The sequence below is a fragment of the Gossypium hirsutum genome, chromosome D02 (assembly GCF_007990345.1).
Source record: "Gossypium hirsutum isolate 1008001.06 chromosome D02, Gossypium_hirsutum_v2.1, whole genome shotgun sequence".
NCBI classification, from domain to species: Eukaryota; Viridiplantae; Streptophyta; class Magnoliopsida; order Malvales; family Malvaceae; genus Gossypium; species Gossypium hirsutum.
The window spans coordinates 46,360,887-46,382,610 of record NC_053438.1 but is presented as its reverse complement, the minus strand read 5'-3'; the positions used below and the strand labels follow the sequence as shown (position 1 = coordinate 46,382,610).

Genomic DNA, 21,724 nt, shown 5'->3' with positions numbered 1-21,724 from the left:
GCTTGGCTTGCTTCTCTCCACTCACTAATATCTAACATTATTATTAACATTATATTTTTTATAACATAATTATAATTTAAGTATTATAATAACTTAACATATAATACTTATTACTATAACCGTCCACTATCACATACCTATATAAATAATGGCTCATTTACTTAATAAGTCCTTTAACCTAAATCCACCTTATAATTTGGTATTAATTCCTACTTTTATCACTTATTTGATCTAGCCCCTGTACTCAAATTACACACTAAATCAACGAAATTATTTAACTGAAATTCAATTCATTTCTAAAATAACTCCGTAAATATTTAATAAAAATATTTACAAGTTTGGTTTACGAAAACAAGGTCCCGATACCTCAATTTTTTTAAACCATCGACTTCAGGACCGTTACACTTGTACCCTATCTAACTTCCAAATAACCAAAATTATTAGACCAAACTTCAATATAATACTATAATATCCTCGTAAAAATTAATAAATAATATTCATTGACTCTATCCTCAGAAAATAGTATTCCAAAACCATCGTTTTTAACTCCACTGACTTTCGAGTCGTTACAAACCCTTAAACTCAAAACTAACCAATTTCACTTTACAAATTAGTCCTTAATCGTATCTAAGCTTACAATAAAACCATTTAACGCTAAAAGCTTCAAAAATCATCAATAGAAGCATTTTAAAAACTTTAACAGTTTTATGATTTATTACCCGGGTTAACTAGTTCGAGTTACAACGATCTCAAAAACATAAAATTTATTAAAAACAACTTTGAAAATCTTACCATGCAATGGCCGAAGAAATTGAAGCAAAAAATCATGGCTTCTCTTTTTTGTTTTAAGCTTTCGGTGAAGATAAATGAGAAAGTGAAGATGTCCACTTTCATTTTCTTATGTTTTATTATATTTTATCAAAATTTTAATTTAATTAAAGCATATATTTTGCTTAAAAAAGACACTAATCGTCCATTAATATTAAAAAGTGGTAAATTGCCACTTAAAACCTTAAACAATTACTAGTTTGACAATTTAGTCATTATACCTTAATTAACAACTAATTTGACAAAATTATCCAACCAAAATTCAATTCACTTATGCAATAAATCTGTAAATATTTACTAACAATATTTATTGGTTCAGTTTACAAAAATGAGGTCTCGGTACCTCATTTTCTAAAACCAGTGACTTTAGGATCAATACACTTGTACCTACAATAACTGTCCACTTAACAAATTCCTCGGACCAAAATTCATTATAATAATATGATTAACTCGTAAATATTAATAAATAATATTTACTGACTCGATCATAGGAATACGGGGTTCCAAAACTGCCATTTCCAACACCATTGAAAACTGGGCGATGACACTTTTGGTATTTCGTTGTAAAATTAACTATATTTTGATTTAACATGTACACTTGCAAACACCGCACTTCACTCATACATATTTAATTGTATATTTCTAAGCTTTAGTTCACTTACACCGAGATGCTGTCAGTTGGCATGTGATTAGCTATGACATTATGTGCCAAGGATAGCCAAATTGTATACCAAAATTATTGGTAGTTAGCATACTATTAAGTGATCAAGGTAAGCATAATATTTACATTTGAATTTACTAAGCATTTGTATGCTTACTCTAGTTGCCTCTCTACTTGTAGATCATCACCTTGCGAAACACACTGAGTCGGATTAGCATGAAGCACATACTATCAAAAGACGATAAAATTATGTTCATTTTGAGTCCAAATGTTGTGGCATGTATATAAGGGCACCTTAGTGTGCATATGGTCATTTTGAGTTGATAGTTATGTGATAGATGTGGTAATGGTTGATCTTGTATATTAAGTATTGCATGTGACTTAGTTGATGTATGGTTTGGCAAAGTTTGATTCTATTAAAAATGATGATCTTGAACTTCCTTGAGCTTAGTATGTTTAAGGTTGCAAATTGAAATGGCTAAGATACATAAGTTGGTGAATGAATTGAAAATGGTAAGCTTGAATGTTAAGCATGATATATATATATATATATAGCTTAGTATATCCATGGTTAGATTCATGTAAAGACCATTTAGGTGTTTGGTTTCCATATTGCACAAGTTTAATATATTTGAATCAGAAGATGAAGTTAGCTGGTATAGTTAGTTTAATAAATGAGTTGGTTATGCTTAAATGATGAATACTTGGTGGTATTATATGGATTTTTGGTTTTTAATGATCATAAGCATGAATTGGTTTAAATTGATATGAAATGATGGTATTGGGTTGTGGAAAGATGTATGAAAGCATTTGGGTGATTGTTTGAAAGCTTGGAATATGTACCAAAGTGTTAAGTTGCCAAAGCAGGGGCAACATTGTGACCTCGAGTCCTCAACGTCGTGACATGAGCCAGCAATGAGTTACGTCGCGACGTCAAGATGTTTGAAGTTGCGACGTGACTCACTGATTGACGATGTCATGACATGGAAATCAGGATGTCGCAATGTTGATTCAAAACTTTAAAAAATTTACATTTTGGTCCTAGTTCAATCTCGAGTTAGCAAAAGAGCTTTTGTAAGCTCGTATGAGACTCGAAAATGTTTATATAGCATAGAATGAATGTGAAATACATTAAATTGCGTGTGTGAATGGTTGTATGATGTATATGTGACTATAATTGCTCTGGCAACGGTAGTAACAATCCGTAACTCGGACCCAACGACCAAGTTGTGTATGGGGTGTTACATAACCATTTTGATAAGACAATCATCACATCACAGCTCCAATAATATCATCCCCTTTTTCACCCAACCTCCATCACCTAGATCACACGGCTTTTCGCTTGTACAAGGTGAAGTTTCACTTATTTTGATATGAAAAACTGATTTGATTAAAAACAAAAACATATTTACAAGGAACTTAAATAGCTCATTTATTTAGACTGTGTAGCTCTTAACTACAAAATAGGAGGTTTTAAGCCAGTCTATGTAGCGCGATTATGGCCTTGTAGGGGAATACATGAAAATGTAAAAAAGTCAGCGGCTGTTGTGGTGGAGCTCTTTGCATCGCCCACTCCACCGAAATCATTTCAACCTAAGCTTTAAATGGTTTGCCTAGGCATTAATTTCATGTTTGGCATTATTATTTATTGGAGCAGCATGTCCTTCCAATGGAAATCATGGCGTTCGATTCCGCTGGCCGTATCGTATTTCTGACTTCCTCTCTGGTTTCTTCAATTCATAACCTATAAATTTTATTACATTACATTTTAATTTTAATACCACCGTATTTTAGAGCAAATATATATTTTTTCAAAATTTTACATCTTCTGGAAAAATGAAAAATAAAACAGCTTTTCTCTGCAAGAGAGTTGAATTACTCGTATTAAAAGAAAAATTAGAACAAAATTATGCCTACTGCATCAAATTTCTGCATAGCAGCCTGATTGGACACACCCAGAGAACTCATCAGGGACATCGAGTTTCTCCAATTTACTATGTTGCCCTTCCTTCATTTCCACCATGTAATACCCATGAGGTCCACCTTGATACCCCGACCCCGTAACCAAAACCCGCCTTCCCAGCGAGATCCCACATGCTCCGACCCGAACCGCTGGGCTCAACTCTGCCCAATTCACCAATTTCCCATCTTTCCCCATCCCCACGCACGATCTCGGGCACCGACCAGGTTCCCAAACCCCTTCGACTCGCCTCCACTGCCCCGATTTTAACCCGTAGACGTCGGCGCTCCCATCAAATTGACCTTGGCTCTCCGTTCTGTACCCACTCACGACCCAGAACTCGTCTTCCTCAATCTCCACTCCTTCACACTCGTCTCGCTCTTCACTCATCTCCCCCAACTGACTCCACTCGTCCATTCTCAAATCATAAACCCACGCGCTTCTTAACGCGTTCTTGTTCTCGTCGTGCCCGCCCGCTATAAAAACCCGACCTAAACATGCTCCGATTGCAAAGAAGGATCTTTTTGACGGCATATCCTTCCCTTGTCTCCATTGCTGAGTCATGAAGTCGTAGATAAAAACGTCAGTAACCGGATCGTAACTCACCGGGTCCCACCCGCCCATCACCACAAGCTTCCCCTCACAGCTTGCTAATTGACAAAACAAAGGCAACCCATTTGGGTACCTGTGAACCGGGAGTCTATCCCATCTCTGACTCACCGAGTCAAACACAGCAATCCCGTAACTCGGTGATACACCCGGTTTTTTAGGTCCATTCACTGTTCCACCATTAAAACTTAAAACCAAGCAAGCGAATTTTTGGGTGTAGCCTAGTTTCTTGCGATGGTAATAGAAATCAGGGCTTTGGAGCAAATCCCGCCATCGATGATAAACTCGGGAGGCAAGTCTGTGAGCTGTGCAAGGTAGCCGAGATAAGCACTCAAGACCGAGTTCTTCAGGCAAACCCGGAAGCAATTCGGTTGAAAACTCAAAATTTTCCATTTCTTGAAACATTCTCGAAGGTTTTGGTTATTTATAACAGACGATGGCCGAAAAGGGCATACCTCTATGGATGAGTGACACATGTACGTTTCGCTAAATTAAATTCATACTGAAGGAGATATTTTGACTGGTTGTAATGGCAGAGAGGATAAGTGCAAATTATGGGACCACATGTGGCAGTTGTCTGCTTATGATTAGTATTAGCGGGACCCATTTTTATCAGATCTCGAGGTTCTGATTTGATCAGGTAAATGAGAAATGGAAACCTTGTTGATGATGGTCTCTCGCCTCTACTGACGTGATTCCAATTTGCGCAACGTGATCACAACACTTTAAAAAAAAAATTATAATATATCATTATTAGTTGCAAATAAATTTTATAGGAATAATTCACAAAATAATATAAAAAAATTCAACAAAATCTTAACCTTTTTCTTTTTTGTTTTGTCCCTACAATTGTTGAATTTTCTCTAAAAATTGATCCTTTTTCCTTTTCCTTTTCCTTTTCAATCCGTTGTCAATTATTGACAAAAATTATAATTGAGAACAATACGATTAGACGCCGACCATACGTAAAACCTTCTAGAATACCAGTTAGGGATAGCAAAGAAACGACAATTTGCCAGACTTGAAGGCAATGACACTGATTGGACCAATTTAATTTCTCTTTTACTTCTTTACTTTTTTTAAATATATGCATTTATCACATATTTAAACAAATAGACTTTTCTAATAGTATGCTGATGTCAACAATACTATAAATAAAAATATTAGTCAAATTTCTCTGCTTAAATTAATAATTTAGATATTGATTTATTTATGACACGACTCGATTCATAATTAAATTAATTTAAAATAATATATATTATTTACTTAAAAAATTTATTATTATAATAAATTAGTTACATGTTATTATCAAATTTTATTTTCAGTATTATATCTAAAAGATATTTTTAATTTGGATAAGAGTAATTATTAGTATTCTTGAGGTTTCAGGATTGTATTTTATGGAATAGTTTGTAGATAAGCTCTATGCAACTGTTTTCTTATTGTCAAATCAATCAATTTAACAGTTGCTCACAGGAAGCAAAGTAAATCTGACGTGTTTGTATTTTATTCACCGTTTATCATGCTTCCTACCTATTTTCTATCAAACATTTTGAGAGCCTTCTTTATAATTGTAGTGTTGACCAATATTTTGATACATGCTCTAACACTTACCGATGCCGAATGGTAATTTTTAATATTATTTTTCATAATATCATGAATTTACCATTTTGCTTTCATTTTAACCCTCAAGTTGTCAAATTATCGTTGTTTTACAGAAAAAGTTAATTCGACCATTAAAATTTTAGTGACATTCACATTATGTGTATTTTATTACTGACGTGAATAATTTTTTTATTTTTTGAAAAGATTAATATTCTTAATAACTTTTTTTTATTTTTATAAAATACACATACACAACAACACGAGCTGTCAAGTCATTGTTATTGAAATTTTAATAGGTTAATCAACTTTTTCAATAAAAAACAACAATTTGACTAAATTTAAGTGAACGATGGTCAAATTGATTATAAAAAAATTAAGACCAAAGTGACAAAAGAGGTCAATATTAAAAGTTAAATTTATCATTATATTTTTTTGGCTTAAGGGTGTAAAAAAACCGTTAAACTTAAAAAAAAACAATTAAGTCTTTTTTTTGTACTAACTTGGGTACCTAAACTTTCATAATGCATTAAAAAAATCCTCAAACTTTTTTCAGAAAAAGCAATTAAGCTCCTACTTTTTTTTACACGCAATTGGGTATTTGAACTTTCAAAATGCATCAAAAAGACCCTTAAACTTTTTCAAAAAAGCAATTAAGCCATTGCTCTTTTTTTTTTGGCACTCAATTGGGTACTTGAACTAACCTAATTTTTTTTAGTTAAAGTCATTACGTGTTACAACCACAGCATGACATGTGGCAAATAATTATAAAAATAAAAATAACCCTCAAACTTTTTTCAGAAAAAGCAATTAAGCTCCTACTTTTTTTTACACGCAATTGGGTATTTGAACTTTCAAAATGCATCAAAAAGACCCTTAAACTTTTTCAAAAAAGCAATTAAGCCATTGCTCTTTTTTTTTTTGCACTCAATTGGGTACTTGAACTAACCTAATTTTTTTTAGTTAAAGTCATTACGTGTTACAACCACAGCATGACATGTGGCAAATAATTATAAAAATAAAAATAAAAGTTATAAAATAATTAAATTTTAATAAAAATATTTAAATATTTAAATATTATTAAAAATTATAAAATTTTATAAAAATCTTAAAAATTATAAAATATATAGAAATATAGCAAAAAATTTATAAAATCTTATAAAGTTGTAACAACATAAAAAAAACGTAAAGAAATATAAAATATGTAAAAAAAAATTATAAAAATGTTCATACTAAAAGAAGCATTTTATAATATTTCTATAACTTTTATTAATTTTTATTTTTTATCATTTTTCGCCACAAGTCACACTGTGTTGCGACACATGATGGCTTTAACTGGAAAAAATGGGGTCGTTAACTTTAACGGTCAATGGTTAAAGGTAATGGTTAAAGGGTCGTTTCGATGCATTTTATAATTTTTTTATGATTTTTATATTTTTATTAAAATTTAATAATTTCAATAACTTTTATTTATTTTTATTTTTTTATATTTTTTGCCATATGTCGTTCGCTTTAACTGAATAAAATTAGGGCAATTAATGTTAACAGTCAACTGTTAAAATTAACGGTCAAAAAGCCTTTTCAATTTTTAATAAGTTTCAAGGTGTGCTTGAGTGAGTGGAAAAGTGGAAGGATGAGAGGAGAGAGTAAAAAAGTAGAAAGAAACTAAATTTTGAGTGTTTATGGTAGGAAAGAAAAATGAAAAAAATGAAAAAAGAAAAAGAAGAGAAAATGAGAAAGATGTGTATCAAAATTAAGCATTTTCCAAATGTTTTATTTTTTTTTCATTTTTCAACTCAATAATGCAAAAGAGGGAAAGAAAATTACTTTTTTCTTTCAATTTCTTCATCTTTCCTACCACGCATGCTTATGAAGAGAACACTTATGTTTTCCATCCTTCTAGTTTTCTACCCCTTCAACTTTTTATCTTTCTAATTTTCTTTCTACTCTATCAAGCAAAATCCTAGTGCTTAACTCTTTTTAGTCTCTTGTTTGCTTACTTTAAGTATTTTATGCTTAATGAATATATATTTTTAGCTCATAGTATCTATTGGGATAGGCAGAGACATTAATATAGGTATTTTTTGCGTGAAAGATGATAAAGCATTTTTTTTCTATTTTTTCCTTTGTAAATGTTCTTATTTTATCCTTTTTGTTTATGTATCTTTATTCACAAAAAACCTGAAAAAGAAAAGTGAAAGCACTTATGTTATCATTGAGAAATCAAAAGTGAGATGCTTTATTGTTTCATTAGTTAATATTCTTTTATTTAGTTTTTTTTTTCTTTTGAAATTTTATTTTAATTGATTCTTTTTATATATCCTACTTTATTTTGAGGGGTAGAGAGAGAAAGAAGTGAGCAAAAAATAGTGGAGTCGAAAATGAGTTGAGTGCTTAATCTAAGGAAGTTAGGGAATGATACTTTTAGCTAATATTTGATCTATAAGTAACTATTGCATGGGGTTTGGCCTGAATTGACTTTTTATCCATACTTTAGCCTTAGTCAACATTACAAACGAATAAAGTCCTATTAAACTTTGGCAAAATTTTGTCTTACATTAGTGAGGAAATAGATTGAAAAGCAAACGTATGAGACCTTTTCGATAATGTTTACCTCAAAGGAATTTTATTTAACTCGATTGCTTAGATTTGAAATATTCCATGGGGTATCATTGTAGGAGGAAACTAAATTTTAAGTTTGTTTAACTTGATTTTGATTCCAGATGCTGAGGCGATTTTTTAGAATATTTAGACTAACAAAATTGTGTTGGGTAGGTAGGTAGGTAATTAGTTGTTTTTCTTTTTGATAGGGACTAGCAAAACTCTAAACTTGGGTTGTGATAACTTTAATAACTTAAAGTTATTTGTCTTTTATTTATTAGGATTTTAAATTTTTTCCAAGTTTTTAGGTTGTTTTAGTAGATTATATGAATTTTCTTTTCTTTATATTTAATTTTTATTTTTGATTAATTATATATTATTAGTGTTACTTCGAACTTATTTTTAAATGTATTGATGTAGGTTTGATGAGGCATGGAGAAGGGAAAGCATAATGCAAGAAAGACATTTGTTTCGCTCTAGCGAAGGCTACCTCCATTAAAGTGTGCACATCACCTAAATAATTGTAGATAGTTTTCCACTACAGCGAAAGATTCATCTGCTAGAGCGATGAGACTAAAAAGATAATCTTTTAAGGCTACGAAATTTTAAAGACGTTAAAAGAGAGAGAGAAAAAAACCTCAAGAAGTGTGTGTGGTTAAAGAAAAAAAGTCACCCAAGCCTTCAAGCATCAATAATTGACGGAAACCAATAAAAAGATTAAATTTCTTCATATTTTTTCTTCATTATTTCTTTTTCCATGATTAATTTTTGTTTGCCCCTAGAGATGCTTCTCAATAAATTTCTTTTCTAGGATTGCAATGGATTTCATGTTTAGTTAATTGAATATATTCTATTTTCATCCCTTTTTATTTTGGATAAAGATTTGATTATTTATTCATTCTTGTTTTTAATTAATAATAGTCTAAACAACTATTAATCCGACAAAACCTAAAGAAATTGGAAAATGACTTTTCATTTTAGGTCTAGAATGAATAATTCTTAGTCTAAATTAGATGGGTCAAATATTTATTCATAATTAGGATAGGGATATACCTGATTACCTTGGATACTCATAATTGAGTTTGTTCTTTATCAATTTAGTCTAAATTATTGGCATAAGAATATAGCACAATAATTAGTTTAAGTTAGTTCTTTGATTGCTTGGAAGAGAATTAAGGGAAATTTATTACCCCATGTTAGTAATCATGTAATGACCCAAAAGTTAGTGGTGCCGAAAAATACGATTTTGGAATCCCATTATTGATGATTGACTCCGTAGATATTATTAATTAACATTTACGAGTCTATTATTATATATCATAATGAATTTTAATTTAAAAATTCTATCGAAAGAATAATTAATTAAGGTATAAGGACTAAGTCATAAAAGTGGTAAAAGTTTTTAAAAATGTACCTTAATTGAAAGTATGTTAGATTTGGCATGGACTTCTTGTAAAATTTCAATACTTGGGAGTTGTTTAGGGGTGATAATGAATTCAAAAATATGGTTTTAGTCTTAATTATGAAAAATAAGTTTGTTTCTATTGTAGAGACTAAATTGAATAAAATGTAAAACTTTAAGGAAATTTTAAAATTGTTAATAGGAAGTCATATGCATCAAATTGGATGTTATAATGAAATTGAGACTGATAAGTATAAATAAAATTATTGCATAGATCAAGAACCGGTAGGTAATCATGGAAAAGAGAAAATTGCAAATTAGTCCCTGGTATTGCTATCTTTGCTATTTGGCCCTGGTAAGTTCATACGATATTGTCTTGTGTATTTTAGTAATGTGTTTATTGAATTATGTATTTTGTGAATATTGAATGTAAACTTAAATGTTACGATTGTAAACTTAAATGTTACGATTGATAGAATGAGAAAATGGATTGAAATGGAAAGTGTTATATGATTATATATATCGAGCTCAGATAAACATAGGATAAGATACAATTGGCATGCCAATAGGTTATTTTACACACTGTACGGGGTTTATATGTGATGAGATGATGATATATGACATGATATTATACATTGAATGTACCGAAATCCAACATTTGTTGTGGATTTTTGAGTTATATTTACAGTGATCTTGGCGTGTTTCTAGGGGAGGATGTAAAGCCTACAAGCCTGGCACTTGGTTCCCAGGCATGTTTTTGGTGGTTTGTTAGCCTTCGAGCTAGGCACTCAGTGTCCAGGCATGTTCTTGGGTGGATTACCTCGATTGAGCATTTTGGTGCGTCTTGGGTGGATAACCGAGTATCAATATTTGTCTATATTAGTTTATCAGGCAAAATTGTGATTATTATACGACCTAATGACTCGTATTGATGCTTGGTAATAATGTTTTGGTAAATGACTTGAAAATATGTGCTCATGCTTATAGATATTATATCTTTACTTGGTATTTAATGATCTTGTATAGCTTGAATGGTTATATGACTTGTATATATTAAATTCACCTGCTGAAATGGTTATGATGATAAGATTAAATGTAGTTATTTTTTTTGTTATTCTAAACCTTGATTATAAGGTATGTTACATTGTTTCGCCCTATGAACTTACTAAGTTCAATTGAAGCTTACTCTGTGTTATTTCCCTATTTTTTTGTAGATATCATTTTGCGAAACTCAGAGATTGGATCAACTTAAATATCACGCTATCTAGTCATCTATTGGTAGACTTTGAAATCACTATAATTTTATTTTGTGGCACGTAATAGGTGTATTTGGTATATGTACTTATATGTTCATGAAAGTATATATGTTTTGTGTTTGTAAAAATTATATATGTTTAATAGCAAAATGGTAAGGTTGTTCATGGTTTATTATGGAAATCTTGAATGTGGATTATTGATGGTATATGATTGAATGAGATGAAATGTTAAAAAGTTGTAACTTGTATGGAAAGAATTATTGGGTGATAACTTGATTGGATATTGTGGTAATATGATTGGATATGGGATTTGGATGTCATGAAATGATATGTGCATTGGCTTTTTTTTCTATGGTAAATGTATTAGTGATTATGATTTGGTAAATGGAAGTTAATTGATGAATGAAACTATGGCATTTTGACACTTTAGATGCCATTGTTTAGTTAAGTTTGATAGACAATGAAGTTCAATTTTAGGTTTGAATGTTGTTTATGATGACACCCTATCACATATTGGTTAGAACTAGACAAATGACATGTATTGGTATGTTTTTGGTGTGTTTTGAATAGGTTGAGTGAATCGTTAATGGCATGCTTATAGCCTAAGTAAGCACCTACATTTATAACTTGCAATTTAAGATTCAATTTAGCACACACGGGTTGTCACACGGTTGTGTGTCACACATGGGCAAGTGACACGATCTTGTGTTCTATTTGTTTAGGATGGTTATGGTTCCACACAGCCACAGTTAGTTACATGGCCATGTGACTCAGACATATATGACATCAGCCTGTTACACGATTTGGGGACACGACTGTGTGATATTTCACCAGACGGCCTCAACCTGCCATACAACCTTGTGACCCCTATTTAGCCTTTTTATCTATTATTTTGTAAAATTTTCAAATTAGTCCTGAATAATTTTCGAGTTGGTTTAAAAGCTTCATAAACTCTATTATGGCTCGGTTTTGATTGTGAATCATAATAAACCTATGATATTGAATGCTTTTTTTAATTGCATATTTAATATGTATTTTTGCATGTTAAATGTTGTTAATGGTCGTAGCATCTTATAGCTCAGGTTTGATGATCGAACCTGGTGTAGGATGTTACATTTAATGGTATCAGAGCTATAATTTAGTCAATTCTTAGACTGAATGTAGCATATTTGGAGTTAAGAAATTACATGCCACATAAACCTATGATAATGTGATGTTATTTGAGTATATCGAACCTTTCGTTTTATCACAGATGAAGTAGACAGTAATGTCCCAGCTTTCGAACAGGAAGTGAGTCAAAGTCTGTTGGTTCCGTAAATGTCTGAAAATAAAGTTAAAAATACCTTTTTCGGCATGATAAGTTAATGGTTCTTGGAATTTATGAGAGCCAATCCTGCATCTCAGTAACCTCTACCCCTTGTTGTGCCTCCCATGGCATCCCCGTGTCCTCAAACTACTTAAACTATTCGACGACCCCTGATTGATAAAATTAGAGAGTGTGGTGCCGAAGAATTTAAAGGCAAGATGGATGATGACCTAGATAAGGTTAAGTATTGGCTTTAGAATATTCAGATGGTTTTCAATGAGATGGTCTGTTTACTTGATGATTATCTCAAATGTGTTGTATCTTTTCTTAAAGACGAAGCTTATAATTGGTGGACAACATTAACAACTATGGTATTGAAAGACAAGGTTAACTGACATTTCTTCATATATGAGTTTAGAAAGAAATATGTTAGAAAATGATTCCTGGACAGAAAAAAGAAAAAAATTCTTGAATTGAAATAGGGAAATAAATCTATAGCCGAATACGAGCGAGAGTTCGTGAAACTTAGTAAAAATTCTCGTGAAATTGTGCCAATTGAGGAAGAAATGTGTATCCATTTCGGAGACGGGTTAAATAATGAAATTAAAATGCTAGTAGGCGTGATGGAATTGCGAGAATTTGTAGTGTTATTTGACCAAGCACAAGAGATGGAAGAAATTTGAAACAATAAGAAACAGGATGAAATAAAAGCTCAGGATTTTGGTAAACGGAGTTCATCTAGACCATTTTCTACTCCTCTATTAAAAAAATTGAGGGAAGCTTTCAGTCTATTTACTTTACTATCTGGGTTCTTGGAAAGAAATAAATTGAGGTAGAAATATTCGAGATTTCAGTCTGTGCCTGCGGATAGTGTCAAAAATGTCCGTAATGCCCCTAGACCTATCTGTGAACATTATGGGAAATTACATGCTAGTGAATGCATGACCAAATTGGGTGCATGTTTCATATTTGGTTCAACTGAGCATTTCATGAGAAATTGTATGAGAAAAATGCGAGACATTGATGATCAGAGTGTAAAATTGATACCTGCGTCTCAGAAAGGTAGACGTCCTGGTCAGAGTAGTAATACTAGAGTTAATAGCAGTGGGACCAAAAATACAAGTTTCAGATCTGAAGCTAGAGCGCCTGCTCGAGCATATGCCATACGAGCTACGGAGGAAGCTACCACATACGATGTTATTGTTGGTACATTTTATCTCTTTGATGTTACTGTGTATGCACTGATTGACCCTGGGTTAACTTATTCATATTTTTCACTGCATTAGTAACGAATAAGAATTTACCTGTTGAGTCAACCATCTTTGATGTCCGAGTTACAAATCCACTAGGTCACAGTGTGATAGTTAACTTAATATGTCGAAAATGTCTGCTGAGAATTCAGGGCTATGACTTTCCTTCTGATCTGATGTTGTTACCATTTCATGAATTTGATATCATTCTAAGAACAAATTGGTTGATGTTACACGATGCTGTGGTGAACTGTAGAATGAAACAGATTGATCTGAGATGTCAAATTGGTGAAATAATTACAGTTGAGTCTGATAAATCAGATTGCGCTACTAAAGTTATTTTAGAAATATCCGCTTAGAAATTTATTCGTAAAGGTTGTGAGGCATTTCTGACATATATACTTGATACTCGAGAACGAAGATTGATCAGGTACCGATTGTTAACGAGTTTATTGATGTGTTTCTTGAAGAGTTGTCGGGATTACCGCCTGAGCATGAAGTTGAGTTTTTGATTGACTTAATGCCTGACACTGCTCTGATATTAATCACACTATATCGAATGGCACTAGCTGAACTAAAAGAACTTAAAGCACAGTTGCAAGAGTTGTCAAGCAGAGGTTTTATTCGACCGAGTGTATCTCCTTGAGGTGCACCTGTGTTGTTTTTGAAAAAGACAGACGGGTCGATAAGACTGTTATTGATTATAGGCAATTAAATAAAGTTACTAAAAAGAATAAATATCCCTTGCCATGTATCGATGATTTGTTTGACTAGTAGAAACACACTACAATATTTTTAAAAATAGACCTCACATCTGATTATTATTAGTTGTGAGGTAAAGATATCGACGTGCCGAAAACTGCTTTCCGAACTCATTAAGACCACTATGAATTTCTGGTAATGCCATTAGGATTAATTAATGGCCCTGTTGCGTTTATAGATTTGATGAATCAGGTTTTTCAACCTCACCTAGATAGGTTTGTTATGGTGTTTATCGATGATATACTAATCTATTCCAAAACTGAATCTGAACATGCTCAACATTTGAAAATTGTGCTACAGACTTTGCGCAAGAAACAATTGTACGCAAAATTCAGTAAATGTAAGTTTTAAAGCTTAGAGAGGTTGGATTTATTGGCCATGTGATTTATACAGATGGGATTCGTGTTGATCCAAGTAAGATTTCTTCTATTTTGAATTGGAAAGCTCCGAAGAATTTTTCAAAGGTATGTATTTTTCTAGTCTTAGTTGGTTATTACAAACAGTTTGTTAAGAATTTCTTGATAATTAATTTACTGATGAAAAATCTATTACAAAAAAAATGTTGATTTTGTTTGGTCGGATAAGTGTTAACAGAGTTTTGACCAGCTGAAAGCATTATTTACAGAAGCTCTTGTACTAACTTAGCCTAAATACGAGAAATAATATGTTGTTTACAGTGATGCATCACTTAGTAGGTTAGGTTGTGTATTGATGTAGGATGAAAAGGTTATAGCTTATGCTTCTCGACAGTTAAAACCACATGAGAGAAATTACCCGACTCACAATCTAGAACTAGTCGCAATTGTTTTTGCTCTGAAAATTTGGTGACATTACTTGTACGATGAGAAATGTCAAATTTATACCGATAATAAAAGCCTAAAATATTTGATGACTCAAAAAGAATTGAATTTGAGAAACGAAGATGACTCGAGTTGCTAAAATATTATGATCTAGTAATTGACTATCACCCGAGAAAAGCTAATGTTGTAGCTGATACTTTAAGTCAGAAATCTCTGTTTGCGTTGAGAGTGTAAAACACTCAATAGACCTTAAATCGTGACAGCTATGTTTTAGCCGAATTGAAAGCTAGAGCATTGTTTCTTCAGAAAATTTGAGAGTTGCAAGATGATGACTTGAAATTGCTAGCTAAACTAGAGCATATTCAAAATAGAATTCATTGTTGGTAGCAATGATACCTTATATTTCCCTAATTGAATGTGCATTTCGAATGATCTAGAATTAAAACAAGACATACTGTCTGAGGCTCATAGTAGTACGTTCTCAATCTATCCCGGTAGTATTAAAATGTTTTACAACTTGAAATAGATGTATTGGTGGCTAGGAATTAAATAAGAAATTTTCGAATTCGTAGCTAAAATGTTTGGTATGTCAATAGGTAAAAGCTGAACATCATGCGAGTCACAATGGATTTCCTATCTGGACTACCTTTGATGCTGAGAAAGAAAGACTCGATATGGGTTATTGTGATAGACTGACAAAATGTTCTCATTTTATTTTGGTCAAAACAGAATATTTGCTTGAAAAGTTGGTTGAGTTATATGTATCTAAGATTACCAGACTACATGGATTGCCATTGTTTATCATTTCTGATCGAGACCCAAGATTCACCTCTTGATTTTGGGGTAAACTTCACGAGGCTTTGGATACTAAACTTAATTTTAATAAAACGTTTCATTCGCAGACAGACAGTCGGAGCGGGTAATACAAATTTTGGAGAATATGTTACAATGTTGCATCATCGAGTTTAAAGGTAGCTTAGAAAAAATATTTATTGTTGGTCGAATTCGCTTATAATAACAACTATCAGTACAGTATTAAAATGACACCATTTGAAGCTCTATACAGAAGGAAATGAAGAACTCAGTTATACTGGTCAAAATTGAGTGAAAATAAGTTAGTTGAGACAGACTTGATTCGAGAAACTGAAGAAAATTTTTATGTTGTCCAAGATTATTTGAAAGCTGCCTTTGACTATTAGAAATCATATGCAGACTTGAAAAGAAAGGATATAGAGCTTTCTTTTGGCGACAAAGTGCTTTTGAAAGTTTCTATGTGGAGAAAAGTGTTAAGGTTCGGCAGAAAAAGGAAACTTAGTCCGAGGTTTATCGGGCAGTATGAGGTTGTTGAAAGAATCAACCATGTCACTTATAAATTGGCTTTACATCCTGAACTCAAAAATCTACACAAAGTTTTTCACGTTTCGATGCTAAGACAGTATAGGTCAAATCCTTCACATGTGCTTTGTCCCAACGAGATTGAATTAGCCTAATTTGTCATATTCAGAGGTGCCAGTAGAGATTTTAGCTCATGAAGTAAAAGAACTTCGTAATAAAAGGGTATCGTTAGAAAAATTTCTGTGGTATTGACACGGTATCGAGAAAGCTATATGGGAAACCAAGGTATTGATGAAGTTGCAATACCCCAACCTATTCTCAGGTAAAAATTTCAAGAATGAATTTTTTTAAGGGGAGAGAGTTGCAACAACCCGTTTTTATTGGTGTTGAAAATAGTGGTTTTGAGACCACAATTCAACATGTGAGTCTATAAATATTATTTATTTAATATTCCCGAGGTCGTTATAGCGTCATATTGAAAGTTGGTCTAATAATTTTGTTGTTTAGTTAGTTAATTAAGGAAAAAAGACTAAATTCATGCATGATTAATCTCTATTGATTTCTATTAGCTAAAATGTATGATTAATGTTTGTTTAAGGATCTAAATGGTAATTATACCCTTTTTAAGGTTATTGGATGGTTGGTGGACGAAATTAAATAACAAATATGTGTTTTATAGTTTTAATTTTAAATTAAACAAAAGTTAAAATAGTAAAACAATGTCTTCATCTTCATTATTTGTTCTTCCACCAAAAAACCAAACATATAACACCATGGATAAGGCTTAAGGTTCGGCCAAGCTAATATTCATGCATGTAAGTGAATTTCTAACCCGTTTTTCGTAAATTTTATGTTTTTGAAATCATTGTAAATTAGTCTAGCTAGCCTAAGGACTATTTTGAAATGCTTTCGAAGTTTGAAAATTTAACATTGATGTGTTTAAGATTTTTAGATGTTAATGCTTGATTTTGAAGCTTGATGATGAAATAGGACTATTTTGTAAAGTGATTTTGATTAGTTTTTAAGTTTAGGGATTAAATTAAAAGTATGTTAAATTTGGCATGGACTTCTTGTAAAATTTCAAAACTTGAGAGTGGTTTAGGGATGATAATGAATTCGCAAATATGGTTTTGGGCTTAGTTACGAAAAATAAGCTTGTTTCGATTTTAAGGATTAAATTGAATAAAATGTAAAAATTTAGGAAAATTTTGAAAATGTTAATAGGAAGTCATATGCATCAAATTGGATGTTATAATGAAATTGAGACTGATAGATATAAATAAAAGTACTGCATAGATCAAGAACCGGTAGGTAATCATGGAAAAGAGAAATTTGTAGATTAGTCCCTGAAACTGCTATCTTTTTTGTTTGGCCCTGGTAAAATGATATGTGATGAGATGATGATACATTACTTTATATTATACATTAAATGTACTGAAATCCAACATTTGTTGTAGATTTCTTAGTTATATTTACAATGATCTTAACTTGTTTCTAGGGGAGGATGTAAAGCCTACAAGCTTGGCACTTGGTGCCCAAGCGGGTTTTTGCATGTTTGTTAGCCTTCGGGCTAGGCACTCGGTGTCCAGGCGTGTTCTTGGTTGGATTAGCTCGGTTGAGCAGTCTGGTGTGCCTTGGGTGGATAATCGCATATCTGTATCTGTTAATATTAGTTAATTGGGCAGAATCATGAATGTTATACGACTTAATGACTTGTATTGATGCTTGGTAATAATGTCTTGGTAAATGACTTGAAAATATGTTCTCATGCTTATGGATATTACATCTTGATTTTGTATTTAGTGATCTTATATAGCTTGAATGGTTATATGACTTGTATATACTGAACCCACCTGTTGAAATGGTTATGATGACAGTATTACCTTGATTATAAGGTATGTTACATTGTTTCAGCCTATGAACTTACTAAGTTCAATTGAAGCTTACTCTGTGTCATTTCCCTATTTTTTTGTAGATATCATTTTGCGAAACTCAAAGATTGGATCAACTTAAATATCACGCTATCTAGTCATCTATTGGTAGACTTTGAAATCACTATAATTTTATTTTGTGGTACGTAATAGGTGTATTTGGTATATATACTTATGTGTTCATGAAAGTATATATGTTTTGTGTTTGTAAAAATTATATATGTTTGATAGCAAAATGGTAAGGTTGTTCATGGCTTATTATGGAAATCTTGGATGTGGATTATGGATGGTATATGATTAAATGAGATGAAATGTTGATAAGTTGTAATTTCTATGGAAAGTATGACTAGGTGATAGCTTGGTTGGATGTTGTGGTAATATGATTGGATATGGGATTTGAATGTCTATAAATGATATGTGCATTGGTTCTTTTGATGGTAAATGTATTAATGATTGTGATTTGGTAATCGTAGTTAGTTCATGCAAGAAACTACGACATTTTGACACTTTACATGATATTGTTTAGTTAAGCTTGAATTTGGTAGACAATGAAGTTGAATTTTAGATTTGAATGTTGTTTATGATGGTGCCCTATGACATGTTGGTTAGAACTAGGAAAATGACATGTATTGGTATGTTTTTGGTGTTTTTTGAATAGGTTGAATGAATGTTTAATGGCATGCTTGTAGCCTAAGTAAGTAAATACATGTATGACTTGCAATTTAAGGTTCAATTTAGCACACACGAGTTGTCACACAGTCGTGTGTCACACATGGGAAAGTGACGCAGCCATGTGCTCTATTTGTTCAGGATGGTTATGGTTTTACACAGCCACATTTAGTTAGACGATCGTATGACTCAAGCATACATGGCATCAACCTGTTACATGATTTGAGGACACGACTTTGTGATATTGCACTACACGGCCTTAGCCTGTCACACGGTCGTGTGATCCCTACTTTTCATTTTTACCTATTATTTTGTAAAAGTTTCATATTAGTCCTAGATTGTTTCCGGGTTGGTTTATAAGCTTCATAAGCTCGATTAAGCCTTAGTTTTAATTATGAATCATAATAAACCTATGATATTGAATGCTTGTTGTTTAATTGTATATTTAAGATGAAATTTTGCATGTTAAATGTTGTTAACGGTCGTAGAATCTTATATCTCAGGCCTAGCGACCGGACCAGGTATAGGGTGTTACACTAGTTTAAAGTATCAATATTTATTCCTAGGGATTGATACTTTATAAAGGCATCGATTGTAACGTCACAAAATTTTAATTTTGGGTATTGTGAATGTGTGACACAAAATATCTGTCTGCTTTAGTGGTTATGTGTTTTGGGTGTGTTTGGGAGGTTTCAAGTTCAAGCCATGACTTGCACAATCTTTGGTCAGTAGGCTTTTAAGTAAAAGTTGGAAAATAATTAACAGAATGGGCCTATTGGTCTGGTGGATAAGTGGAGTGTTGGTGTGAAGGAGGTCTTGTGTTCGAATCTTGGCATGGGCATTATTTTGGCTCGTGCCTCCAGGAGAGCTTAAAATGGACTAAAAATCTGAGTTGTGGATTTAGTGGGGAGTTTGATGGAGAGAAATAAGGGATTAGAGTGTTATCAAATATTTTGTTCATCTTTTTTTTTTCCTTTTTTTACTTTTCCCGAAATCCCTCTACCCTCTTGACGTTTTTCTCTTCATTGCTGCCAAATTTCTGCTCTCATTCACCCTTCATCTGCTTGATTTTTCTTTTCCCACTCTCCTCATGTCACTCCACGTTTGTCTATGATTTTTCGATAAGTTTTAGATAAGTGATTTATCTCTGTTTGTTAACTTTCTTCTGAAGTGTTTTGTTTATGACAATTAGGGGAGGATTAAAGGGCTCGTAATCACCAATCAGAGTCTTAGTTTGTATGAGAATTACTGTTCATCGATTGAAGGTAAGGTTTAGTCACTTAAGGGTTAAAACCTCGATACGAGTTCGATTTGGGATCACGTTATGTGATATTAAATTAGTTTTATTTGTTCAATTATATGATTTGGAGTACTTGGGGACTGTTTTAGCATCAAACAAAACCAGGTGTGTGCTCGAAACGCAAAAAAAAAGGATTCGGCGAAAAGCCGAAATTGCTTGTTGTTTGGACAGCAGTAGTAGCCTAACTTTGAAAAATCACCATAAATTTTTGAAATCGAATTAGAGGATGAATAAAAGATGGAATTAAAGATTATTGAGTATAGTTTCTCATAGAATAAAAGATGTAAGTAATGGAATTATAAATCATGAGGTATAATAAACTTTGTGAGACAAGGTCAGAATGAATTCGGGTTCCCCTGTTCTGACTTTGGAAAATCATAAAAAATTGGTGAAAAATAATTAGGGGTTAAAATTTACATGTTTAAATTATTAATGAGTATATTTTCAATATAAACAAATGGAAAAATCATCCAATTTTTTTACTAAGAGATAAGTAATTTTTAACAAAGAAGGGACAAAGCTATTAGACAGCAGAACAGGGGTAAGTTTGAAGATTTTACTGTACTTATTGGCTAAACCAAAAATTTTGAAAATTTTATGGTAGAAAGGTATTTGAGTCTAGTTTCAAAGACATCAAGCGGATCTTAATTTGGAATTCTGTAGCTCAAGATAGAAATAATTTTGTAACAGTGACTCAAGTAGACAGCTTTGAAGGAACATATAAGCAAATAGTGAAAACATATATGAATATTTAGCTAGTACGGGTTACATTAAAAATGGACCAGGCAGCTAAGGCCAATTTGGGATAAGTGGGCCACACGGGCAGACCACATGGGCGCGTGAGCCCATTTTCCTTGAAATGATTGCTAAGGTTGCACGGGTCGCCCAAGTCAACTGTGAACCTACTGTAGGGTTGGTAAGCATCATTTGGACCCCTAATTGTACGAACTGATTGTTTGATTTATATATGTGTTGAGCATAATGATAGTATGCTTTTATACTGAATTGGTTATATGTACTGATGTCCTAAGATAGCATGTCATGACTTGTATGTTGCATTGCATGGGGTTGGGTTAATTATATTTGGATGAAATGTACTAAAAGGTTCTTAAGCCTAACATACTGGCAGCTCAGCTACAAATTACTGTTTTGTGTTGTATTCAGTACTACCTGGAGTGTAGGGATGGGTGGGTTGATTTGATCTCCACATGGAGTGTAGGGTTGGACGAAGATGGTGTGTAGAGGCTGGTTGGGTAGGACTTTTTCACTGAATACTGCATGACTACTACTGATACTGTGATTTGCTATTGTTTATTTTCTGTGGGTTGCACACTGAGTTTTCATAAATTCACCCCTTTTGTTTAAATGTGTACAGGTAATCCCCAGATCTAGACGGATCAGTGCGGCAGAAGACTCGGCGATTACTATGATTTTGGACTTTCATGGTTTTTA

At 32.5% G+C, this 21,724-nt stretch overlaps 1 protein-coding gene across 1 annotated transcript; it reads right to left on the bottom strand.

Moving 5' to 3' along the window:
• Nucleotides 1-3,293: 3,293 nt before the first annotated feature.
• Nucleotides 3,294-4,590, bottom strand: LOC107910142 (F-box/kelch-repeat protein SKIP20). Its single transcript, XM_016837911.2, has one exon. It carries the CDS (start codon nucleotides 4,461-4,463, stop codon nucleotides 3,411-3,413), a length of 1,053 nt encoding a protein of 350 aa, XP_016693400.1. The 5' UTR covers nucleotides 4,464-4,590; the 3' UTR covers nucleotides 3,294-3,410.
• Nucleotides 4,591-21,724: the final 17,134 nt, after the last annotated feature.

What these genes read in the sequence shown, in the direction of transcription:
- LOC107910142 (XM_016837911.2), bottom strand. Translation starts at nt 4,463, where the DNA reads ATGTTTCAAGAAATGGAAAATTTTGAGTTTTCAACCGAATTGCTTCCG.